This window comes from Danio rerio, chromosome 22, assembly GCF_049306965.1.
Source record: "Danio rerio strain Tuebingen ecotype United States chromosome 22, GRCz12tu, whole genome shotgun sequence".
Taxonomy (NCBI): Eukaryota; Metazoa; Chordata; class Actinopteri; order Cypriniformes; family Danionidae; genus Danio; species Danio rerio.
Window position 1 is genome coordinate 5,870,001 of NC_133197.1, and position 27,500 is coordinate 5,897,500.

Here is a 27,500-nt window from a genome sequence, read left to right on the forward strand (position 1 = left end):
ATGAGATGTGTAAGAATCTAGTGCCACACACAGGAGCAGCCTGAGGACAAAAACCTGACAAATGACTTGAATTATTGGAAAATAATGCATTAACACAATGATAGCATCACCTAAGGTCTGCATTATTTTTCAGTGTTAAATCAGTGTTAATTATTAATTCCTTGTTTAATCAGTCCCTCTAGGATTTTGCTGGGCCATAAAAAAAAAAAAAAAAAAATATATATATATATATATATATATATATATATATATATATATATATATATATATTTATATTTATATTTATATATATATATATATATATATATATATATATATATATATATATATATATATATATATATATATATCTAAAATGGCCCAGCAAAATCCTTGTTTACAGTAGGGTAAGGTCATTTGATTTGTTTACTGTTTGCTGTAGAAAAAATGAGGGTTTAATTTCTGAATATTTAAATACAAATTTGAATAAATAATTTAGTTAATATGTTTTTAGTTCTTTTTTTAACTAACGCTCACTGCATTTTAGAACGTAAGATGCTACGATACAGATTGAGCTAAAAGTTTGACTACAAAATTCAATCGCAAATTAAATCGAAATCGCAATATCCGACAAAAGAAATTAGATATTTTCCCTAAATCGCAAAGCCCAACTCTTAGCGTAAAAAAGTGCAGAGCTTATCATTGTTATCGACAGAAATTTTATCGCGATTCCATATAATATCGTTTACCAATCCAGCGAATACCAAAAATACCAATGTTAATAATAAACACTGGTGATAATGAAGAAGAGGGCGAGCAGAAATCACAACATGCCACTTGAGCTCACGGTCAAATGTGACGGTGAGCTGAGAATTGGCTTAAGCCTGAATCCGTGCTGGCCATTAGACTAAACAGAGCTGACCTGTCATTGTTGTGTCTGCTCATCGCTCTGTCTGGACAGAGCGGCTTTTGACCAGCGCAATCTGTCAGCCGTGGCCTCATGGGCACGACAAGCCGTCACACACACCACCATCCGCGTGCCAAAAACAATCTGCGTCCACAGCAGCTGCAAAATGTGCTTTTCTCAGTTACATGATGAATCATGCTGAAGATCCTGACTGGAGCTGAATATCTATCAGATATGGAGGAGGAAAAAGGGGCGTGTGCCCGAAATCTGCACTGCCACATCAATAACACAAACATTATCAATGATCTGACCGAACAACACTGCGCATCAATAAATCACCAATGATGGAACAAAACAATACACTCAGGTCTCATTGTGATGCTCTCCGATACAATAAACCACCACATTATATGACTGTATATCATACTCATTTTAAGATTATAACACTTACAAACCTGTAAATAAATATCAATCAGATATTAAAAATCAATTAGCATCAATAAACACCACCATTTATGTACAGCTAACACACATTAGCCTTCATTTTAATCTAACTTCTACACAAACAAACACGCATCAATAACAATTAGCATTATTGTATTTACAGCTACATTGGCATAGATTTTAATGTAACTTCTACACAAACAAACACGCATTGATAGCACACAAATAAACCTAATAATAATAATAATAATAATAATAATAATAATAATAATAATAATAATATTGTTACTCACCAATCATGAGGCACTGGAACGACGCGACGGACATCTCTGCAGCTTTAAAAGATCGCGTCGGGAAATAAATCGCGTCGGTATTTGTTCAGATGTGCATCATATGTGACTTACTGACCTCGATATGCTCGACTAACACAGGTTAACCATCGGAAATAAACGCGAAAGGGTGAGCTGACGGGCTCTGTGGTGAGGGGTGAACGCCGGAGGAGAGGTCGACGGCGGTTTTGTCCGCCGCTGTTCTTGCAGTCAATGAATTTGCAGGGATAAAATTGAGGATTTTGGAGGGTTTGATTCCTGGCGCAGTGACTGCAGGCGAGCCGCTGCAGAGGCGCGGGGTCCTAAACACCGCCGGGCTTCTTTTAATGACAGGACCATTTATTTATTTTTTTATTTAACATTATCACTTCACAAACTCAAACGGGGAACAAAAACGGCATCTTACAATGTAAACACACTTCTAATCACATTTACGGTATACAGTGCTTACACACAATTTAATACATAACATTAAAAGAAAGAAAAAAATTAGGGGGGTTATAGAAAAAAATAATAATAAAATTAAATAAAAATCAAAATGAAGATATATTTTTAAAAGGTAAGAGACTCAGTCGTATAGTTCCTATGTAGCCTTATTTTATTTGGATGTTATTTTTAAAGACTCTAAATATGTTTTACATTCATTTTTAAAGCAATTAATTGAGGGTTTCCTGTTATTCCATTTACTTGTGTGTAATATAATATTTACCCATAACAACAATGTTTAACATCAATTAATTTTTTTGGGAAAACCCTTCTGCATAAACCAAAACTCTGTATTAATCAAATTTAGGGATGCAATGTCAGTATTGTTGCTTAGTCAACTGCAATGGTCCTGCCAAAACTTTTTTTTTTTGTGACTGGACAAGAGAAAAATAAATGTTCAATGGTTTCAGTCTCTTCTGAACAAAAAAACACTAGGGTCTACCTCAAATCTGATTTTTTTTTTTTTTTTTGCTTAAAATTTCTGCTGCTATGTATTCTTGACTATCCTAAACTGCATATCTTTCATTTTTGGTAAAATTGGCCATTTAAGATGTTTACAATATATATATTTAAATATATTATTTTCAAAATGTTTTAATTTTGATGGTGTGTTAAAATAATTAACTTTTTTAAATATGCTTCATTACTTTGTTAATTTTTTTATCTGTGATATCTATTTCTCCAATCTTTAATTCAGGTAATTTAGTTGATACCTTTGAATATGTTACAGTATTACGTGTTAATTTTTTAAAAAGCAATATGAATAGCTTTACTTAAAGAATTAAATTCTCTAAATGAACATTTTATCTCATTTTTCCATGAATGAATTGTTGAAGAATTAGACCATTTTCATCTCAAAGATCTAAAACATATTTAATGTTTTTATTATACCACTCTTGTTTGAATACTGATTTTCTATACCATTTATTTATTTACTAACTGTAGGGGAGATTTCAGTTTTTCAGAGTCAATTACTTTGTGAGAACCCATAATAAATTAATTAATAAACCCACATCTATCCCACCCACATTGCTTTAATATGCGTATATATGATAATATAAGCAGAATTTTAACTTAAAGTTAAATGTTGCAACTGACCCCAAGCATCACTGGTAATGTAATAATAAAAAAAATTTGTAATAAATAAGGTTGGATCTTATTTATTTATTTATTTTTGGTAAACAGACTAAATGTAAATTTGTTGAATTATTAACTGTTTTAAATTGGCCATGTAAATACAGACTATTAAAAGAACAAGCAACAACTTATTACCAGGCCTTAAAAAAACAAACAAACAAAAAAAGTAATAAACTTGACTGAAAATCTAGACTTCTTTCCTAAACTACATCGTTAAACTTTGAAATTAACTAATCAAAGATTTTTTTTTAAATTAAATTCCATACATTTCTTCCAAACCATACCGACTCTGACACCTCCAATAGAGGCTGCACAATCTGCTGAAATGTTGCTGGAGTTGGTTTATGTATGGGTGATATATATATTGCTTCACCAAAAATGGTTGAGGTCATGTTCTTTTTTTCCTTTTTCCATTTCTTCGATTAGAAGATTTTAATTTAACTTCTACCAAACAAACACGCATTGATAGCATAATAATAATAATAATAATAATAATAATAATAATAATAAATCACTTTTACTAAAATACTGATGTGAACTTTAAAATTAATATATCAAATATTTTTTTATTAAATTACATTGAAACTGTGATAAAATTAAAATTGCCCTTTGTTAATATGACAAGCTTTAAATTTATTTTGTAATTGGTTACAGTTGCAACGGCAACTCTGTCAATCCTGATTAAACTGTCTATGCTAGGGACATACAATAGCTTTAACGCCTGATACCTATATATAAATTTTTTTTCAAATTAAGAAAACAGTGATTGAAATTATACAAATAAATAATGTTGCACAAAAACAGATTAGACAGTATGAGACTTTATCTGAACATTTAAAAAAAAAACTTTATTTTTACCTCAAAATGAGTTTTATACTGATGGAATGGTCACATATGGCTGATTTCTCAGATTAAAGGAGGGTTTAACTGAAAATATACATTTAAATCACTTATTGCAAAATTTAAATTTGTGATATTTCAATAATTGTAATGTATTGCGCAGTCCTGCTATGCGTATTTTATCATTTGTTTTTGTTGCTCAATTATTCACTAAATCTTTAACTACAGATATTTATGCAAACTAATCATTGTTTTTAGTTTTTGTTTGTCCCACAAGGAAACTGAACCGGACCCCAGCCCACTGTCACCCACCAATTGAAGCATCACCACTGAACTTCACTAAAAGAGTGAGAGAACCTCGGGCAGGGATTCGCCATGGTCAGAGTGACTGAGCTGAGCGAGGGCGAGTGAGAGAGCGCCCCCCCACCTGACGCTACCATTCCTATATGGTGTGGGGGAACAACACTCAACACCACCATCCAGACAGAGACCAGCAGAAACTAAACACTGAGGCTCTATAACAGTACATTACATTAGATTAGATCACAGTTGGCATTGATTTATTGATGATTATAGGACTTAACTTTAGTGTCACTCTATTTTTTTGACATTTAATTTTTTTAAATGTGTTTTGGTGTTTAAAAGTTTATAATTGATGTATAGTTTTAATGTTAATTAGTTTAAATTTCCCAATCTCAACTATCGCCAATATACACTTGATATATATATATATTGACGAACAAACTACTGTTTTGCAATTAATTAACCAAATTAACCCTTTAAATTGCACTTATTTCTAGTAAAAAAATTGTGTATTGTCATCAGGACGAAGCCAAAAGAAATTAGTTATAAGAATATAATTATTAAATTTGTTTTTTAACAATTATATTTTTAAAAAATCTCTCCGTTAAACGGCACTTATGAAATATATTTAAACTCATTCAATTTCACAGGAGAGCTAATAATTTTGACTTTAACTGCATAATAACTTTTAAAATGGTTGCAAACTAAGTTTTAAGCCAACTGAAATTGAATATTGCATAGGAGGCGGAGCTTTCTTTTTGCAAGTCATACCCTTTACTAACATTAAAAGGGGCGTGGTTAAGAATGTTGTGGTTGAAGCTGTCAAACTGACATCACTAGAAGAACCGCCTCCAAACACAAAGCAAATGGTCAGATTTTGATTAAAGATTACCAAAAACAGTTCTTCCCTTGCACTGATTAATTGTTTAAGAATTGCATATTGCTACTATGCTAATGCTAGCAAACTACATTTTGATTTCACGCAGACTTTAAGAATTATTTATTTGATTGCGACTCTCAGCACACATCAGCCGTCCCAGCAAGGAAACTGAACCGGATCACAGCTTGACGTCACCCACCAATTGAAGCATCACCACTGAACTTCACTAAAAGAGTGAGAGAACCTCGGGCAGGGATTCGCCATGGTCAGAGTGACTGAGCTGAGCGAGGATGAGTGAGGGTGTCCCCCCACCTGACACCACAGGTCATTCTCATAGATGTGTGGGGGAACAACACTCACATCACCATCCAGACAGAGACCCACCAGAAAAACTGACATGAATACTGAGACTAAGCTTAAATCCAATAAATTAAGTTCCAAATGTAATAGAAATATCAGTTTGAAATATCACATTAGCTATATTTACGTTACATAACACTTCCCTTTTTGGCTTTTAATAAAGAACTACACTATGGTGGAACATTATACTATACTATTTATAGTAAAAAACTAAGTAAATAGGGATCCCTATGAGATGAGGTAAGTGATTGAGAGTTACGACCCTGGTCTAAAGTCAAGGCCGCAACATAAAAGAAAACCGGACCAGTAAAATTCACTTTTACGACCCTTGGAGTCAGGTCCATTTATTTGACTTTTAATTACCCAAAACGTGAAGAAAATTACCTCGGAGAGGACCCACAGAACAATAATAAACTAAATGTACACTCCGAACACCAAAATTAAACTATAGCTACACTTAACAAAATAACAGAAATAAAAATACAAAATCTACCCCTACCACCCTGACTATGTATAAAAAAATAAATAAAAAAAACTGTCTGATCTCACGATTTCACATTTTGTGAGTTTAGTGGCTAATTCAGTCGTACAAAATTGTACCTTTTAAGGAGGCGTGGCATCAAACCCCACCCATATATTTTGGATTTGTATTAGTTTCTTTGGTTGGTCAGACCTTCTGCCATTTTGAAAGTGCTTTAATAATAATAAACCACCTTATCGGATGCAGTTTTTTTTCAGCAGGAAATTATCAATGTTACAATTTTTCAGTAAGATAAAAAAAGAGGGATAATTAGGTAATTCAAGTAGCCTGATCATTGAAATGTATATTAATGTGAGTTGGAATTATGAGGTAATGCCAATTGCTTTGGACTAACAGCCAAAAATGTTCATTTAAATGAATTTATATTAAGGACACTATAGGATTTTTGGTTGGTTTTTCGATGACTGATACAGATTGTGTTTTAAACTAATTTAGTTCACATACTTTCTACATTGATTTAATCCAGTAGCTTGGCTGTTACTTACATGTACTTGTAATTTATTATAATTTATAACACGTTCATCACCGTTTGATTCATACAAAACTTACTGTGCTAAATGCTAAGTTACTTTAATTTACAATTTAATTTGGTTTTATAATATGTTTTAGATTTATATATAATAAAACGCCAAATAGATTTTGATTGATAGTGCTTTATTAATCCATGTTTGGGGCTTGTTTTAAACGTTTGTTAAGTTTGGATAACATCACACTTACTAGATTTGTTTGTTGTAGCGTTTCTGTCGAGTTGGAGATGGCGTGAGCTACAGACCGGTCTGAAACGCGTGTGACTCTCGACTGACAAACAGTTCCAACTACGCGCGGTTCGCATTTATTCAGCCGGTCGATACCAACTCAAACAACGTCACGGGGGAGCGCGGATTGAACAAACCTTGTTTCGCACCTAAATTGAAAGATATTATTGTTATTATTCTAGTCCCAATAATAAAAAAATATATAATTATTTTTTATTACATAATTATTTTTTTTTTCATTTGATTGGTTTAATTGAAGAGGTTTGTATAAAATAATACTTTCTGCGCTTCTCCACTGTTGTTGGTCAGTCAAAAGCGCATGCGTCACAAGAAGAAAGCAAACTTGGTTGAAGAACACGATTTGAGCAAGAACATTTGTATTTATTTTTTGCTTTAAAAACTGAAAATAGAGAAAACACTGATTGTTTTTGATAGGAAGATGGAATTTAAGATCTGATTTCTTCAAAATCAGCTATCCTAACTGGGTAAAACGATTTAACGTGGGTCTTAGACAGGACAAGATTCACTGAATTTAATTCCATTATTCTGTGCCATCTATTTAAAATGTAAAAAATTATTTTACCCTAGCAATTTCAATGGAGTTTTTGACTGCTGCTCCTGGTTGTGCTGATATTTTTTTTACTTTCTTTATCTCATTTTATGCTTAACTACTAAATGAATGCTTAAGCCTATTTAACCGATTGAATTGTCAGTATTGTAATATTATATTGTAAGTTACATTACCAATGCTGTAAAAGAAACCTTTTAAAATTAAAAATAGGCACGTGAAAAAATTCAAAATTGAGTAATTATTGAAATTGATTACCACCATTGCAATAACAGGGGGGCGACAGCCATTAAATCTGTATTTGTCAGTAAGTAAGTTGTTCAAAAGATTCTTCAAAACTGCAATCAAGTAATGCAGCGCGAGTCTTTTCAGAGTGAATTATTGAGGCATTCATTCAGACCAAGATTAAAAGGAGTGGACTTTAATGATAAATGACGTGAAAAAAGAATATTAGAGCCAATAAAATGTCAAAAACTAGTAGATTACCTTTCTATTCGGAATCTTGGAAGATCTATATTTACAAATCATACATTTTTTATCTAATTAAATAATGACAGGTTAATTAATCTTTTGAAAAATCATATTTAACAATATATAATCTGAAGAAAAAAAATCCCCCTCACAACTGCATGACTTCATTACCTCATGACCGAGATCATAATTCCATATTAGTTTCTTCCTACATCCTCATTGTGCCATGAACAAAAAGGCTTTTCTTTTTTAAAGGCAAGTCTTTTGTTTCTTAGAAACGAGTAGTGATTACATAAGCAAAGAAAGTAAATTATAAAACTTAAGGTAACACTCCTGAATCTGATTTAACAGCACAAATCTAGAATTCAATGGTCACTGAAAAATGCAGCAACACTTCAGAACACTGCTGTTATGACTTTTGAAAATGCATAAGCAGGGTTGCCAGATATAGCTCACTTTATCCAGCACAAAATAAACCACCCAAAATATTAATCTAATATTTAAATCAGCATACTATCATCTCAAAAACATTGCAAGAATAAGACGCTTATAGGACTCATTCATCCTTTTATCAGCAGCAGGGTGGATTACTGTAATGGACTCCTCACTGGCCTTCCCAAAAAGACATTCAGACAAATGCAGCTCATCCAGAACGCTGCGGCCAGGATTCTGACTAGAACAAGAAAATCAGAGCACATCATACTTGTCCTCAGGTCTTCACACTGGCTCTAGTTACATTCAGAATAGATTTTAAGTATTACTACTAGTCTCTAAATCACTAAATGGCCTAGGAGCTCAATGCATTACAGATATACTCACTGAATACAAACCCAACAGATCACTCAGTTCTTTAGGATTAAGTAATTTATAAATTCCAGAAGTTCAGCCAAAGCAGGGTGAATCAGCCTTGAGCTACTGACAGCGCCCCCTACTGCTGGAATCAGCTTCCAGAAATGATCAGATGTGCTCCAACATTAGGCACAAATCAAGACTTGTGCCTTTACTGAATGAGCATTGCGCTACATCCGACAGACTGTACTATTATGTTGTTTTTTTACACATTTTAATCAGTTTTAATATTTTTTTGATTGATTTTTTTATTCTCGTGTATGTAAAGCACTTTGAATAGCATCCGTGTATGAAATGTGCTATATAAATGAACTCGCCTTGCCTTTAAATTCATTTTAATTTATTTGAATCGAAGTTAACCTAGTTACTTTGTCAAAATTCTTAAACCATACAGCATCAAACACCAGCAGTCACAGAACCACAACATAACTGGATCAAATCGAAACACTGCACCTAATGTTGTGTAGACTACACTACCTGTTAGAGTATGTTTTACTTTCAAAATGGGGTATAAATTCATCCCATTTGGTGATTTAAATTCTTTTGAACTTAATTATGTGCTGCTTGTCAATCAGACACGTTTCTGTTTGTTCTTTCTGTTAATCGCAGAAAAAAATAGTCAATAAAAGTGTCACGATAAACAGCTAAGAGTTTAACTGCAGGCACTGTGTGAAGGGGAGTCTGATTTTGATACAACTTTCCTTCATCTCCTCTTGCGGGTGGGGCCCATGCGGTTTGTGCTATGCTCAGGCTACTTCTAACTGAATAGAGTAAAGGCACACAGTTGTTTTGTTAAACAAGTTGCATTTAAAATTTACCGCTCCAATTTTGTCAAACGCTGATGCCATTTGTTACCTGCAAAATCAAATTCAAAACCACCTAATTGGGTGGGAAATCGCCCAATCTGGCAACACTGTACATAAATCAAGTTTGGCACAAGCATGACATTCACAACAAACATTCCATCGCACACACACAGCTTCAGTTTATTACTCCGAACAAACAGTACAAAAAGTTCTCACATATTTTTTTTTTACAACATTCAATTAATTTGACAGCAGAAACAATGCAAGATACAGTCAACAAAACCACGAGAGCCAGGCAGATCTATACGGTAGCAAGTTCATGAAGGAGTCAAAATGTGGAATCCATGTGTAACGAACGACTGGTCCAACGACCACATGACGAAATTATATACAAGTCCGGGAGACTCCACATGCAGGCTAGAACTGCTGAACGATGAGCTTCTTCTTGACATCGTGGGAGAATTTGTTTGAGCGGAAGAGATCGCTGTCGTAAAACGCAGACAGGCTGTGGATGTTGATCTGTCGAGCCTGAGGACAAACAAGAGTTACAATGTAAACTCGTAAACACTCGAACCATGAGCTGCGTCCAAAATAACTCAATATCCACCATTTTGTAATGGTGTCCGAATACTGTTTGAACGACTTTAATCAATTGAGTTTAATCCAATATACATTAGTTGAAACAGCATTTCCCAAAATACATCAGAAAAACAAACATCAACTGAACAAAATGCGACAAATTTATAATTGAATCTCAATAAAGAATGTTCATGCAATAACATACGTTCTTTTTTTCATTATTTAAAATTAATATAGTATTTTTAGTATAAACTACATCTGAAAGAAGTGTATTTACATAATGTGTGTATTGTTTGTTAATAATTTATAGTCTCTATAATACTATTTTAATAGTTAATTTTTATTTAAATATAATTAATTAGTAAATATGACGACAAGTAGAGGTTTAGTTCCGTTATCAAATAAGGCAGCTAATGTGAAAATTAAGTGGTATATAAACAAATTTAGAGAAGGGCTAATATTTCCGACTTCAACTATATGATTAAAGACATGTTATTTACCTTGTCCACCAGGTCTTTCTCTGCTATCTCGATGGTGTCCTGCTGGGCTCCGTAACGGTTGCGCTGATATGAGACCTGCTCAGAAACCAGCTGCTTAAGGATGAACAGTAGCAGCTCGTTGTTGTCTCGTCTGAAGGCCAGATACCGTGCGAACGTCTGTAGAAATGCGATAAATAATGCAACTTAATATTGATTGTTGGAATTGCATTTAGCCAACACAAATAGAAAAACGTATCGTTAATGTACTACATGCACAGAACATTCTTAAGCCAGTCATTGTAATTGAAAAAATATAATTGAAAATGGCAAGATAAAATTTGTTGTTATTGGTTGCTATTGCAATTCGTTCAAAAATTGTGCGTGTTTCACACTGCATATTTAAATTAATGTTCTATGTAGTTTGTCATATATTTATAAAGTTCAATATATCTTAATTTTCTTGGCAAAAAAAAAAGGTAATTGTGCTTTTTTATAATTGATGATTATTACAATTTGGAGTTTAAAATAGTTTACGTACTTTTACAAAACAAACTTTCTTAAAACAGATAAGCCTAATTCATAGTCACAATTGAGAGGAAGAAAAAAAAATCCCCATAAAACTGTTGGTAACTTTGTTAAAAAAAAGGTTATTTTGTTATTTAAATTCATAAGTTATTTTGTAGAGCATTTTTTTCTTTGAAATGACGCATAATCAGAATTCAAAAAACCTCACTCCTTACATCCGCAATGTTTTTGTACCGTATAAAATAGAAATTATGTAAATTAGCATAATAAAGAAAAAGTTATGAAAAAAATATAAGAAAAGAAAAAAGTTTGAATGCTACGATTCTTCTAATGGCTATGAATGACAAGATTTGTTTAACTGAGTTTATAATTAAAATTAACTACTACTATTACTACTAATAATAAACGGTCCAAAGCATTCATTTAGTAGGGATGGCTGATGCGAAATCGACATCGACACAGTGTCGAGATCCCAGAGCGCAAGTGTTTCGAATTACTGCACTGTAGCATGATTTGAAAAACCCAGGTCACGTGACTAAAGCATCCGCCATTTCAAAAGCGTTTTGAGACCTGGCAAATCTACATTTGACTGACAGGGTTGGAAATAATCCTCTGTCTTATGCAGCCTTGCGAACAAGGTAAATATGTTGGAAATGGCCAAGGTTCGAAACCCGACTTGTATAAATACCCTAATGACTTGATGTATTTTAGTAATGTTACTTATTGACAAAAGCAATATTTATTCGTAATGTGTTCATTCCAGTCAGACCAATGTTAAAACAAAACGCGTTACAAGAACAGAGCATTTAAAAACTAACATTTAGAGCTGCATAACCCTGAATTCCAACCTATTATCTCTGCATGCTAGTCTGGAACTCTCGCCACTCGAATCACTGGAGGTTTCAACTCTACAACGTTAGGTTTAAAACGTCAATTTGTGTAAAAGTTTCTTTGCTGGAGCAGTTTCAGAGCACATAAAAAAAAAAACACAAATGACCAGTAGGTGGAGACGGGTTTCGAAACATTTCGAAGCTTTGACTGTTTTAGTGTTTCATGAAGCCCACCTCGCTTTGCCCACCACTATCATTTAGTTGTCCATGAATAAAATAAGATGAAAAATGTCTAAACATAAGCAATGTGAAATGCCGCATAAAAATAAATGTTCATATTTTACAGACATCTTCAATTAAAAATGTTTATATTTTTCATATTTTGCAGCACAATGCGACTCGAATGAAGTGCTTCATGTCAAGTCAGTGAACCACTTCATATTGTCTCTGAGGCAGCGAATTTTGGTAATTCTCAGTATTCGGTAGGGAGATCTTAAATATGTGGAGTTTTTAATAACATGCTGATAGAAATGTTCGTGCTGGATAATCAAAATCCACAATAACAATGTAGACTCTCACCTTTCTCATGCTCCTCATCACACTGAACTTCTGCGTGTCGATGAAGCTCTCTAGCATGACGCGGATGGCCATGTTGACGTCGTCCTCCAGCACGTAGTCGCGCAGATGCATGCGAGCGTGAGCCTCGGCCATACGGATCATAGACTCGATGTGACGCACAGTAATCGGGATACTTCCTGTAGCCTGCGAGGGAAAATACAAGGTTCATTGATCACATTTCCTGCACCTTTAGAGAAAACAACTGCAGATTGGGCTAAAAAATGGTGGAATGCTTCACAATTGTCTTTAGTTGGTAGACTTCAATCAATTCTACAAACGATCAATCGGTGATCTCTGAATTCACCAAATTTATACAGACTATAGTAGAGATTTGCTTGCAGAAATGCCATATCAACGTTTGTTAAATGATGGTTAAAAAAAATGCTATAATAAGGCTTCAAGAAATTTCGTGAATTGATTCAATCACGATTGTACCACATTTGGTCTTTAGGTAAAGATGCGACACTCACCATGGACTCTTTTCGTAGGTCGCTGTAAATGCGGGCCACTTTGTCCTGGTCCATCTGGTTGAGTTTGGGCCTCACGCGCTCTTTAGCGTAAATGATGTACTTGCGGAGCAACTCCTGCGGGATCGGTGGGACGTCGAATGTGTTGGGAAGCACCACCTCCTCCAGTCCAGCCACGCCCCCTTCTTTGTTGCTAGGGTGATGCTTGATGTGGCTGCCGACCACAAAGCGAGCCAACATTTCATCCTGCACACAGAGAATTATGGGTAAATCAATGCTGAAGAGCTGTTCGTTGCAGTTTAGAGTAGGGATGTGGACAAATAATTGAATATTTGAGCTGATCGGTCATTATTTGCCTAATAAACATCACAAAAAAACAATAACTCAATTTAGAATTTTGCTAAATGTCACTAAATAATGGATGCAATTGGAGTAAATCTGTTTTGTTTTTATCTTTATTGCGAGTCCAATTATTCTTGGGACCAAATCTTGACTGAAATCACAGTGTGAACGGGACTTTACTTTCACTTTCACTTGATTTCAACTATAAACAATGTATAATTAATATACAATCAATATATAATTACCTATAAATCAAAGATATCAATATATAATATTATCTTGTCAGAAAGCCTGCTTGATGGACTAGGAACTAAAGTTCGTTGCATGTTTCTAGGGTGGACGTTTAGTTTATGGGACCTGCTGTTATGTTCTCTATCATTGCTAGCTCCTGCTGATGTTGTTTTCTGTAATGCGTTCATCTTATACAAGTTTTAATCTGAAACATCTAATACTTATGTAACATGCATGCTGATACTATTTTGAGGTCTATATCGCCTATAATGTTCCGCTATAGCGGTTATTTGCGGCCGCGATAATTCTGCTGAGTCATCGCCATTAGACCAGAGCTATAAATAGCCGTTATGGACGGCCGATCAGCGTGTTTGCCTATATGAACGGACATTTTTTAGACTGTTGTTGCTAATTAGACTGTCACATTCCTAACAGACATTACTGTTAATATATTTGAGTTTAATATGGACATTTATGACGTATGTTATTGTTGCAGTGTATTGTTTCAGTCAATGTTAATGTCAATTCATAGTCAATACTATTTGTAATTATTTCTTTATTTGTTTTTCCTTTGTAGACCATTACATCTTATTCATTTCTCACTACCATTACCCATAATTGAGCAATCTGATGATTATGTTGAAGAAAATAAATATTTCAAACGTCACCACTTCTCCTGCCCTCCTGATTCTCTGACCGGAATCTGGTCCATATTTGGCCGCCTCAACCAGTGGAAAATTTACATGTAGTAAGGTTCACTACAATCTTTTACAATTTGTCTCAGACGACCAAATCGTGGCTGAAATCATACAATGTGAATGGGACTTTCACTTTAAATTGATTTCAACTATGACCAATAATATAGAACAATATGAACAATATAATTAAAATATAATCAATATACAACTACCTATAAATCAATAATAACAATATATAATTAAGATTGTCCGTTACGGTTCTAACAGGTTGACAATTACAAACCTCACTTCTTTTAAATGTGCAAGCAGCAAGTATGCAATGTCATGTGACTTTAAAACATTTCAAACAAAAATCTTTTCTTTAAATATTGACAGCCCAAAGTCAACAACACTTAGGGCTTTAAGAAATATGAAAAAAGACACATAATTCCTCATAATTGTGATTGGTAGGGCTGGGCTGTATATATTGCAAAATAAACTGGCAACCGTAATTGCTTTTTTATTATTCCATGTACACTGCAACATATAAATGATGTGCAGTGCGAGTCCATTTTTCAAAAACATGTTGTTTACATTAAAATTTTTGGATTTTTTTCAACATTTAAATGGTATTTAATACTTGTGAAAATGTCACCTGATGAAAGTTTATAATAATATGAATAAGGTTTGTCCACACAGCTGTAAGATGTGGTATAAAGCAGAATTTGTGTTATGAAATTCACAAAATGTTAAAAAAATAAATAAATAAATAAAAAACATTCAGGTCTGATTTAAATTTATGAATATGAGCCACAAATTATAGGGAAAACACAAATACAAAAAAATAAGATATTAGCATCAGCCAAAAAGAGCTTGAAATTATCAATACTTTTTTTTGTATTGTTTATTCATACTATATTTATCAAGGTTAAATTAAAAACAAACAAAAAATGAAATAAGGTAAATTTCAACTTATTTCTAAAGTATTTCATACAAGATTTATTATTTAATGCCTTATTTGTTGACTTTTGTTGAAATACTCATCTATTCAAATGACTATCTTAAAGTAAAATTACTAGTACCAAGAAACTGACTTTTAGTTGTACCAACCACCTCTAGCGACCAATGGATTAAGCCCAATTTAAATATAAATTTATTTCTGAGCTTTGAACATTTGAAGGTAATATTAATGAACAATCTTGAGTTTAAAGTGCTGCCAGACTCACCTGCACAGGATCGACAGTGTCTCTTACAACACACAGAACATCAAATCGAGAAATGATGGGCTCCGTCAGGTCCACGTTTTCTGAAAACGTTAGAGACGGGTCGTAGCGTCCACCTTTTGGACCAAAGAAAATAACTTTAAGTCTTGCAGAAAAGTAATTAAGAGTACAGATGACGTTCTGACCCTCATTAAAGTGTGAAGAACGCACCGATGGGATTGGCGGCAGCGATGACGGTGCAGCGGGCCTGGAGAGAAGTCACGATTCCTGCTTTGGAAATGGAGATGCTCTGCTGCTCCATCGCCTCGTGGATGCTGGTTCTGTCCTGATCGTTCATCTAGAGAGCACAGAAGAGGAAATAAAACAGATTTACTTGCATGTAATTGCAAAAACAATTGTATAAAATGATCCCAAACAGAGCATCAAAAACATCTACAATTCAGATTTTGTAGCTAACGGCTTCAATATGTATCGAGTGAAATCAATGAAATGCAAACTTTAAAAATGCAATACATCAACAATAAACAGCCACGATACGTCGAGCTCTTCTTATTCCTAAGCAAACACCAAAATAAAATCTACATTTACAGTATTTGAGGGCTGTTTCTCTCACCTTATCGAACTCATCAATAAGACACACTCCTCTGTCCGCCAGCACTAACGCTCCGGCCTCCAGCGTCCACTCTCGGCTGACGGGATGCCGCTGCACGTAAGCCGTCAGACCCACAGCGGAGGCTCCCTGTCCTGTGGTGAACACCGCTCGACTCGCCACCTTCTCCACGTACTTCAGGAACTGAGATTTAGCCGTGCCGGGATCTCCACACAGGAGGACGTTTATATCACCACGCACCTTGTGCTTCCCACCTGACCAAAACACACAGATGTGATCATGTAATTGCCTGTACATTTCCAATATTTACTTACTACACCCAATGCCGTGATGCGATAAAATCAATGGATTCTATGTTAAAAGGAGCTTTTGTCTATAGTTTCTACTTCTGCAATGTCACGGCACAATAACAGCATAAACTACTATGACAATGATCACCTCAGGTACTGATTATGGGCTTTGTTTAACGATGAGAGTTTGAACGCATTCTTTATTACTTTGCTGGGAGTGCAGTGGCTGGTATTTAAGGGTGCTTTCACACCTACACTTTTGTTTCGGAACGTGTCTCGATTGCCCAGTTAGCGCAGTTCGTTTGGCGTATGTGAACAGAGCAATTGCGCTCTTTTCTGCGCCAAAGTAATCGCTCCGAGATCGCCTGAGTGAGGTGGTCTCGGCTCGATTGAAACGAACCCTGGAGCAGTTCGATTGCAGTGAGAAAGCGATCCGATCCGAGCGCGGTTATATCACAGTGTTTTATGGATATGTAATAGGCTTACGGCTATATGAAGAGAGAATTATGAGTATGGCGGGAAGTTTCGCGAGTCTCCGGATGCCCGCAAACGATTGATGATCTCCCGGTAATCTTGCATCTCCCTACCGGTCCTCAAATGGGCATCGTCGTGCACCCTTTTCACCCCTCCCCACCACGTCTCTCCTCAGACACGTCACGCGCGCGCACCCTGTCAATCACCACCAAACCACCACCTCTCCTGACAGTTTAGCAGTACGCTGCAAAAATAAACCCTGACACTCTGACCAATGTGAGGAGAGTTTACTCGCACGTGACTTGTTTTAGCTCTTTTGGTCCGTTTAGAAACTTTGCAGTGTGAAAGCGAACCGCTCCAAGAGCAAAGAGCAACAATGTAACAATTGTAATCTCTGTTTCGGAACAACTGAATCGATTCACAGGTGTGAAAGCACCCGAAATGTTTCTGTCACGTTGCATTGTGTTTGGTGCAGACAGACAAATCGCTTGTCATGTTGTGAGGTCACAGTGTCAGTGTTTTCAGTTGGCTATTTTTAATTATGTGTAATATATTCTATTTGGGATACCAAGATGTTACAGACAATTACAATTGCTTGTTGTTTGATTTAGTCTGTGGACACTTTCCATTATGTTTTAGTTTAAAATCAAAACATTTTACTTATCAAAAACATTTTAGTAATTTATAAAAGCATCTAAGGCCCCGTTGACACTGTCAGGTCTTGATGCCCAATTCCCATTTGTGGCCTATATCTGACTTTTTTGTCTGTCCGTTTACACGTTCTTTTTAATTGTGACCCATATACAGTTCATGTGTTTACACTTGCCATACAATTAATGATGTCGCGCATGCATAAAGGCGGGTTCTAGCATCTTTGCGACACTAGCCAGTAGCCATGATGGAAGAAATTGTCTTGTTTTTAGCTCTGTGAAATGCAAAGTGTAGTATAAGCAGTTAATGGTTTAGTCCAGATTTACCCCCACGCAGTTTATGAAATAGTATGGCCCTGATGTGTGTGTGTGTGTAGTGGGAAGATGTAGCCTTTGCCTGTGTGCGCACTGGTGTTGGACAGAATAAAGTTGTTGTATGTGAAGCCCGCAGTGCGTGTATTAATAGCAACAAAAAGCAAACGTTACAACACGAAGTTCGCCCAACTTTAAAATGATTTTGAGGCAGAGGAGGTGGGAAAGGGCTGTCAACGTATCTTGCGCTTATGGTTTATATGCTTTATGGTGTCCTCCACCGTTCAGAGGAATGTGTGGGTATGAGAGAGATCTCAGGTCTGGTGGGAGCAAAATATGGCGACTGACCACTTTCCTCCATGTTTCCTCTGTTGTTGTTGTTTACTGCAGTGGTATCTCCACACACGCTCTTCTTTCTATGTCATTAAACCGCGGAGAAGCAGCACATTGGGGCAAGTTTAAGTATGTACAGAATGGAATGCCTCAATTAATCTGATCTGCCTGTTTACATGACAGTCGCATTGTCACATATACGATCTATATCTGATTTATTTCCACATATGAAGGAGGCCTGAAACCGATCTCTGAATATGCGAATGCATGCGTTTTTTTCGTGTTTACACAGCCATAGAACAGATCTGATCTGCCACACATATGAGCAAAAAATCGAAATTGGGTCACATTTAACTGGCAGTGTAAACGGGGCCTAAGTGGTCATTACATTAATCATTTTAATATTTATTCACCCATTGTTTTTGCCCTCATTACATTTTCAAATTCTAAATACCTAAAATAATTATTGCTTGTTGTATTATATTATTAAAGCATGCTTTATTTCATGCCTATGTCTGCAAAATCTATAATAAAAAATATTCAAAAATGTCAACTCTTGTTACTGAGCATAACAGTTGACAAATAATAGTATAACTACATTTTTATTAATAAAAGTAAAGGAGGAAGTCACTTGTGTTTGTCAATCATCTGTACATATGTTAAAAATCTCACACGTTTCCAACAAAACACCAGAAAAAATTTACGCAAACATCTTTTTCAAAAAGCAAATGATATTTCTAATTCTAAAATAATGCACATGGATATATTATAGGGCGAAGCAGTGGCGCAGCAGGTAGTGCTGTCGCCTCACATTAAGAAGGTCGCTGGTTCGAGCCTCGGCTCAGTTGGTGTTTCTGTGTGGAGTTTGCATGTTCTCCCTGTGTTCACGTGGGTTTCCTCCGGGTGCTCCGGTTTCCCCCACAGTCCAAAGTTTTGCGGTACAGGTGAATTGGGTAGGCTAAAATGTCCATAGTGTGTGTGAATGTGTGTGGATGTTTCCCACAGATGGGTTGCGGCTGGAAGGGCATCCGCTGCGTAAAAACTTGCTGGATAAGTTGGCGGTTCATTCCGCTGTGGCGACCCCGGATTAATAAAAGGGACTAAGCAGACAAGAAAATGAATGAATGATATATTATGAACACAGATCTTAAACACAATACCTGGATTTTTAGCTTCGCCACCAAACAGAGCAAGTGCCAGACCGCGTTTAATGTCCTCGTGTGCGTAGATTGAGGGTCCAATACTTGCGAAAATCTGTACGAAGAAAGTTACGTTAAACTGTATTGTACATTTAACTATATTATTACACAATTTGGAAACCGTCACGCACCCTTTCGCCAATGCGCTCGTCTTTGGACAGTGCAACGATGGCTTTGACGTCTTCATCGGTGAGCTCCGCCACAGCCACGCCCTCGTCCTTTCGAGCGATGTGATTGGCTAAGATCACGGTGGCGAAGACGGGGAAACCATTGGCCATGTTGAGAGAGCCGTCATAGTTGTTGTGGTAGATTCCAGTGAGCTCCTGCAAAAAATTATATTAAATATGTTTTTTATTCAATTTGGTATTTATTATGTATCCTGATTATGCATTTTAAATCAAGTATTATTCCCAATATTATATAAGGTTAATTCAGGACATTTGAATATCCCTTTTTTTCCTCCAATTCTCTCAATGCCAAAATTCCACCATAGAAAAAAAAATGTATGTTTAATATTTTAAATTGTGGTAGATTCATTTTCTTTTCAATATTTATTAATAATAATAATAATATTTAGTTTGGTGAACTGATGACCTCCACAGTCATTTCTATTGAGCATGTGAACACAATGGCACACCAGCGGTGAATAAGAACGTGCTCAATAGCGCTCAAAAGTTAGTGTGAAATGGACGTTTTTTTAAATTTCAGTACCAACTGATACCGAATTCCAGTATCATGACAACCCTACTATGCTATTACTTCCAATGTTATATAGTGAAACATATATACATAAAGATTAATAGGGGCATATTCTACTTAATATGACAAATATTACATATTATCTTAAATAATATAACAGACAGGTGTGGTAGATTTCTGTAAGCTTCTCTGAATATTTAATTTCTTAAGAGCAAATTTGGAGGACTTTTTAAAAGTTGTAGAAATAATATTAAGTGATATTTGTAGTAGAATTCTTGAAAAAAATAATGCTTTGAGAGTATTTCTGCTTAAATACAATCAACTATTATATTGAAAGCTATAAAATAAATATTAAATTCGATTTGATAACTTTATAAAGCTATTTGAGTGTACATTATACATTTATAAGAACATTGTTAAGTGTATATCATTTTAGAAACTCAAATAAAAATGCTTAATGGTCAGAAAAGGCATTAAAAAATCTAAATAGCAGTTCAAGTTCATCTTACAGTCCTGTATGTGATTCAAATCTGCAGGCCAGACTCATTCATGCAACCTTAATGACATTTTTGTCCATTTTGGGTTCTTTCCATGTTGTCTTTTCCAGCAATTTGTGCGTGTTAATCCCAACTGCATACATTTTGGCTCAAGTGTGTATATTTATTGTAATTTTTATAGTTCACCTTCATTAAAAAATCCTTTTGACACTTGATACAAAAAATGTTTTGCAAGAATTGCAATTTTAATCCCCAGGGTCATTTAACTGGAATATTATGCAATATTTTATTAATAGCCGTCCATTCAGTTGGCAAAGCTTTGGAAGCTCATCAAATGTTTTACTACAGTCCCTAGTTTTCCAAGTTTGACAAATAAAGAAAATGCACACTTTATTCTTGTTTTCCACTTATGCACATTATAGTCGATTGGATAAATGATGCAACCATATGGATGAGTGTTGTTTAATTAAATTTTTTAATTATTTGTGGAAGTAGTTTTTTTTTAAAAGATTGTATAATGTACTGGACATGTTTACCCTCTTTAAACCTATGAGGATTTTTAATTTTTTTTTTTCCATTGAATCACAAGGGTTAAAGAACACCTATTATGCCCCTTTTTACAAGCTGTAAAAGAAGACTCTGATGTCACTAGAGCAGGGGTGCTCAATCCTGTTCCTGGAGAGCCACCTTCCTGCAGATTTCAGTTGCTACCCATATCAAACACACCTAAACTAATTAATTAGGACCTGAACACCAGGTATATACATTTGATATGGGTAGCAACTGAAATCTGCAGGAAGGTAGATCTCCAGAAACAGGATTGAGCCCAAGAGTGTGTATATATGAAGTTTCAGCTCAAATTACAAAAAAAAATGTTTTAGCACACTTTAAACTGCTCCTTTTAGGGTTTGATCCAAATAGTGCCATTTTAGTGATTGTCACCTTAAATTCAAATGAGTTTTCAAAAGGGGTGGGGCTATAAATGCCAGTGTGTCAGCATAGTGGCAGATTAAAAAACAAGACTAACATCCTAATCCTGTGTTCACAACAGACGCGGAACGCGCGGATAAATCGCGCTATTCGCGTGTAAATAGCCGCGTGAACATTTGAGTTTACTCGCTTCATTCGCGTGTCAAATTCACTTCAGAACAGACGCGGATTCGCGTGATGGGCGGGGCTTCAGTCTGCCCGAAGACTCTAGCTTCATAGCTAAATGGCTAACATGGATTTTATGAAGAAAATAACAGTGTTTATGTGCTTTATGAAGACTGAAAAACAGCGTCGATACGTTTAGGGTCGTGTCTGAGTCCACTACATCCTTTCAGAGGTGCATCCAGCTCTGTGAGCTCATAAACTCCTCCAGAAACTGAACCTGGCTGACGGAGGCTTTCAGCGGTGCCTCTGACTGAGCCAAGCCCAGTTTGATGACTTGTTGTCGGTGAAGGCTGGAGACAGGTTCTACGTCACAATCACGCCCCCACAAGAGCTAGCTTCTGATTGGTTAACGCGGCGCGAGTGTACGCTGAAGTTCAGATTTTCGAACTCGAGATTCGCGCGGAACGCTTAAGCGCGTCAAACTCGCAATTCGCCCCGTGCCATTCGCGCAATTTGCGTCATTCGCGCGTATCGCGCCGCAGGATGTCTATTCGCGCGTTTGCATTGACTTAACATGTAAATCACTCGCGCTTGACGCGCGTACCGCGTCTGGTGTGAACGCAGCATCATGCTAATAAGGGAGAGATCATCATTAGTGGGAGGGGCTTTCCCCTTTTGATGACACATACAAGGGGAAAGTGTTTTCTGCAGACTAGTTATCAGGTTTAATTATAATAAACTTGAACTATTAGAAGCTGGTTATATTCAGAGACTGATGTTAAACAGTTGTGTTTAAACCCCTTACAAAAGTGATTTTTGCATAATAGGTGCTCCTTAAAACAAGATAAATGCAGACTCACGATCTCATCTCCGGGTTTACACATGTCCACCAGGTCTGCAAGCAGGATGGCGTCTTTAGATCGAGGCAGGCGACCAGCAGCCACTTTCCCAGGACTCTCCTGAATGGTGATGCGCTGGTAGTTCTGGTACACCGTCTAAGAGTTCAAGAGCAGCGGTTTAGGAAAACAGAATGAAACAGAGCTGCATCTGCTGTCATGGCAACAACAGGCCAGATGAAGAAACTGCTGTGCTCTTATAAACACGACAAGAAGGATCTCAAGCAAAGAGTGTTCTACTTTGAAGGCCTGTTATTACAGGACCATATATAATAAAGGATTAAATGAATAGTGCGTTCTCACCTGTTCCATGTTGATCTCGAAGGGCCCGAGCGACTGACACTCAGGACAGGAGCCCGGCTTCACCTCCTGGTTCTGAGACTGGAAGAACGGCCCCAAAATAAAGTTACACTTGTTACAGTTGTATTTGACCATCCCAAGCTGAGGAAGAACTCCAGTGCAGCTGGTCACGACACCACTAGTGCGGATCAGCTGATTCAAGTGGAGTTGCCTGCAGGAAAAATACATACAATTACTAAATATTAATATTCTGAATGAGCCCAGAAACAGAGCAGATACAAATTATAATCAGTTACAGTTTGCAAATTATACGACACAATTTTGAAATTTTACATGTTTATGGTGATGTAATCTAAATACTTTTGGATTACTTATAGATTACTTTGTGAATTATTATTTGATTACATGCTTCACGTGAATTTTGTAATAGATATTATACCAGTAATATAATCTTGCAGATTCCACATTTACGGTAATGTTATCTGAATACTTTGGATTATTTACAGATTACTTTTCTGTGAATCATTATTTGATAACACAACAATTTGTAGTCAGCAATCTTGTAGATTACACAATATGACTATATTTAGATTACTTTCAGATTACTTTTCTGAGTATCAATATTGGATTATATATAACATGACGATTTTGTAGTCAATATAATCTTGTAGATTACACGATCTGACTACCATTGGATTACTTTTAGATTACTTTTCTGTGAATCGATATTTGATAACACAATTTGTAGTCAGTAATATTTTGTAGTCAGTAATATAATCTTGTAGATTACACAATCCGACTACCATTGGATTACTTTTAGATTACTTTTCTGTGTACCATTATTGGATTACATACAACACGACACTTATGTAGTCAATAAAATAATCTTGTAGATTACATAATCTGATTACATTTGGATTACTTTTAGATTACTTTTCTGTGAATCGATATTTGATAACACAATTTGTAGTCAGTAATATTTTGTAGTCAGTAATATAATCTTGTAGATTACACAATCTGACTAGATTTAGATTACTTTTAGATTACTTTTCTGTGTATCTATGTAATTATTGAATTACATATAACGCGACAATTTTGTAGTCAATAATATAATCTTGTAGATTACACAATCTGACTACCATTGGATTACTTTTAGATTACTTTTCTGTGTATCATTATTGGATTACATATAACACGGCACTTATGTAGTCAATAAAATATTCTTGCAGATTACATTTGGATTACTTTTCTGTGAATCATTGGATTACATACCATGACAATTTTGTAATTAGTAAAGTAATCTGGTAGATATTGATGGTAATGTAATGACTACTTTTGGATTACTTTTCTGCGAATCGATATTTGATTACATATGTCACACATATAGAAGTAGGTACTATTTTTCCCTACTTTACCAATAGTAGTAGTAATATTTTAACAAATACAAAAATACATTCAATTATTTATCAGTAGCAAGAGCCCCAACAGCTTCTTTTTGTTGTACAATAATGTTAAGTTAATACTTCAAATTACTAAAACAAACCTCTAATATACCTCGCTGTTAGTGTTTGCTGATAGTAATACCTAAAAAACTTAATTAAGTAATCTTACAAAAATATACACAACAAAAACATGAAATTCACAGCACTATCACTGTGACATCAATTACTGATTTCTGTGGAAGAATCAGTGTGGAAGAATCACAAATATATAAACAACAGGTTATTAATAAAAAATAACATTTTTAATAGAAAAGGGAGAATAAATAACAGCTTGCTGCTATTTTGTAAATATGTAATTCATAAAATAACTGTTACTCAGGAGCATTTTAAAAAGTAGCTTATCTTAACAATGAGTACCTGATTTTAGGAATTAGATTACATAATCCAAATTACACGAATGTGTATAAGTACTGACGAACTGATGTAGAACTATTCGTACCTGAGTGATCGAAGCTCCTCCACCAATGGTAGGTTACCGATTCTGACGTGGATTTCATGTGCGATTCGGTCGTATTTGGGGTACATGGCAAGAACAACTTCTTTCGCTGCTTCGTCAAAAATCTTCAGCATTTCGGCAGGAGCTTCTGGTAGAAAATACGCCAACACATGCTCTCTGGAAGCCAGCTCTTCGTAGTTCACCAGCAAACTCTCCTTATTTTCTGTAGTGATTAAACATTTGTTTTTTTAGGAAAAAAAATATATAATGAATAAAACACGCATAAAGGCACATTGTCATCACACAACTTATATTTTTTGGAAAACTGGCACAAAATAAACAGGATGTTTCTGTAAATAGGGAAAGTACTTAAGCTTTTATTTCATACATAATAAAATCATGCGGCTTTATTTGCAAGAATGAGGTGATGGTGCAAATTGAGCATGGCAGACGTTTGATTTGATTAATGCGTGATTTGAGTGAATAGCTTCAGTTGAAAAATCTAAACTTTGGCAAACATTCCAGTGTGAACGCCCTATTACAATGAATGATATTTTAGTTGGTCATTTGCTTCAGTGGTTAAATAGGTAGTTTTTGTGCTAAGAATGGAACAATAGAATGTGTTTAAATGGAACAAATTCCGCTGTTCCAAAGAGCATTTTTAAAAGTAAACATGTTTTAATCTTTGTTTCCCTCTTTCACCCATACGAGCGTCCAGCACTCACCTTTGCACATGTCACTGATGCGCTCTTTAAACACATTATGTCCGTGCTCATCCACGTGCGTGCGCAGGAAGTTCTTGAAGCGGTGGTAGATCTCCAGTCGTGGTGCGGCCATAGAAACCCACTCGCGCACCGTGTGGCCCTTCATGTCCTCCAGGTTCTCAATGCTTTCAATCATCTCTTCATCCTCACCCTCCATCGCTCCACCTTCGGCTGCTCTCTCTGCCAGGACACGCTGCCTCTTCGTAGGCCGTTTGTCATCCTCGTCTTCACTGTCTGTTCAGCGCAGAAACACAAACTCTAGATTAATCACAATGTACTGTGGTTTAAAGTACAATCATTTTATAATGAGGATGATTTTTTTTATTTAATGTCATGTCAGCAATCAGGTCTATTTTCATGGAAAGAACATTTCAACATTAACAAACGGCAAGAACATTAATATACAATTAAAAATAAACAAATATTAAATAATATTTTAGTGCTAATACATGATAAAAAAAACTCTGCAAGTCTATCGGAATCACTGATAAATATTCCTAGCTAATCTAATAAATGTTGGAGACATACTCGGTTCATGAATGCACTAAATCACACTTCAGCCACGTTTATTTGAGGGCGCGCAATGACTTTGCAAAAAATGTCCAACCATTTTATAAAGAGTTAACATAACACAATATATTCTCTCCTCTACCCCTAAACCCAACCCTCTTTTCCAAAACATTTCATTCTGACTAATTTTGGAGCTAATTTCCTCATGAGGACCATAAATAAATAAATGTCCCCAGAAGGTTAAAGTTTGGTGGTAAATTACATGTAAACATGAATTTAAAACAATTTGATTGTTAGCATGGCTGCTAATATGATTGGCCTAATATGTTTTGCAAATAAGTCTAGTAAAATTATATTACAGAGAAAGTATAAATGTGTAAATTTAACCCAACTTTACCTCTGAATAAATTTGAAGAGACTGATGTCTAGAGCGGAAATGCATGTTACATGTGGATAACTTGATAAAGCTGAGGTAATACAATATCATTACTTCAGAAAATTACATTTGTCCGTCTGTCAGCTTATTGTCTGTCCTCTACCCCTAAACCCAACTCTCTTTTCCAAAACATTTTATTCTGACAAATTTTGGAGCTAATTTCCTCATGAGGACCATAAATAAATAAATGTCCCCAGAAGGTCAAAATTGACTGGTATTACTATACTTGTGGGGACATTTTAGCTGTACAAATGTAAGGAATAGGATATGCACACAGAGAAACCTATACAAACAAGCTAAATTATTATTGTTGTAATATTGTAGTCAATCAAATGCAGCTTGGGGTGGATCGTGTAGATCAGAGTTTGCTTGTGTTCTGATTAGGGTTATCATGGTTTAAAAATCACCACAAAAAATAAAATTATATATATATATATATATATATATATATATATATATATATATATATATATATATATGTGTGTGTATGTATGTATGTATGTATGTATATATATATATATATATATATATATATATATATATATATATGTAATCTCACTGTTTCTACCCAATTTTACAGATTTAAGAGAACACAATTTATATACTGTACATCACTTGCAAAACAACAATAATTATTATTATTTTTATTTCATGTGTTTTCAAAAACAAAAACCATTACTTCCTAGAAAGCTAGTTCTTAGATACAAAACATCTCAGGAAATGTTCGATGGAAATGCTTGAGAAAAAAAGAAAAAAGCTAAAATTTTCATAATAAAAATGAGAAATTATGAATGCATGATTAATAAAATAGTTTAAAATGCAAAAAAGTTAGTATAAAAGAAACAATTAAAACTATATAATCAATTTGAAA

General features: G+C 35.1%; 3 protein-coding genes across 5 annotated transcripts in view; all 3 read right to left on the minus strand.

Annotated features, from left to right (window-relative positions):
* The window catches only part of podxl2 (podocalyxin-like 2), a 44,863-nt gene extending 37,850 nt beyond the window's left edge, over window positions 1-7,013 (minus strand). Inside the window, exons 1-2 of one of the 2 annotated variants that reach the window (XM_073937070.1) lie at window positions 6,924-7,013; window positions 1,624-1,961 (exon numbers count right to left, since the gene is read on the minus strand). In XM_073937070.1, coding sequence (XP_073793171.1) covers window positions 1,624-1,657 — 34 coding nt within the window. In that variant the 5' untranslated portion in view covers window positions 1,658-1,961; window positions 6,924-7,013. Of the gene's footprint in view, window positions 1-1,623; window positions 1,980-6,923 lie in introns of both variants that reach the window. The other variant, XM_687115.9, reaches the window with a different exon arrangement.
* s1pr4 (sphingosine-1-phosphate receptor 4) overlaps window positions 1-27,500 on the minus strand; it is a 525,180-nt gene that overhangs the window by 316,028 nt on the left and 181,652 nt on the right. The window lies entirely within an intron of this gene.
* Window positions 1-27,500, minus strand: part of mcm2 (minichromosome maintenance complex component 2) — a 165,922-nt gene that overhangs the window by 134,207 nt on the left and 4,215 nt on the right. The window contains exons 4-16 of one of the 2 annotated variants that reach the window (NM_173257.2): window positions 25,645-25,917; window positions 24,923-25,142; window positions 22,985-23,192; window positions 22,646-22,780; window positions 19,626-19,817; window positions 19,456-19,549; window positions 16,240-16,490; window positions 15,837-15,963; window positions 15,630-15,742; window positions 13,157-13,399; window positions 12,648-12,830; window positions 10,735-10,890; window positions 9,807-10,183 (exon numbers count right to left, since the gene is read on the minus strand). In NM_173257.2, coding sequence (NP_775364.2) covers window positions 10,073-10,183; window positions 10,735-10,890; window positions 12,648-12,830; window positions 13,157-13,399; window positions 15,630-15,742; window positions 15,837-15,963; window positions 16,240-16,490; window positions 19,456-19,549; window positions 19,626-19,817; window positions 22,646-22,780; window positions 22,985-23,192; window positions 24,923-25,142; window positions 25,645-25,917 — 2,306 coding nt within the window. In that variant the 3' untranslated portion in view covers window positions 9,807-10,072. Of the gene's footprint in view, window positions 1-9,806; window positions 10,184-10,734; window positions 10,891-12,647; window positions 12,831-13,156; window positions 13,400-15,629; window positions 15,743-15,836; window positions 15,964-16,239; window positions 16,491-17,797; window positions 19,550-19,625; window positions 19,818-22,645; window positions 22,781-22,984; window positions 23,193-24,922; window positions 25,143-25,644; window positions 25,918-27,500 lie in introns of those variants that run through there. The other variant, XR_012397315.1, reaches the window with a different exon arrangement.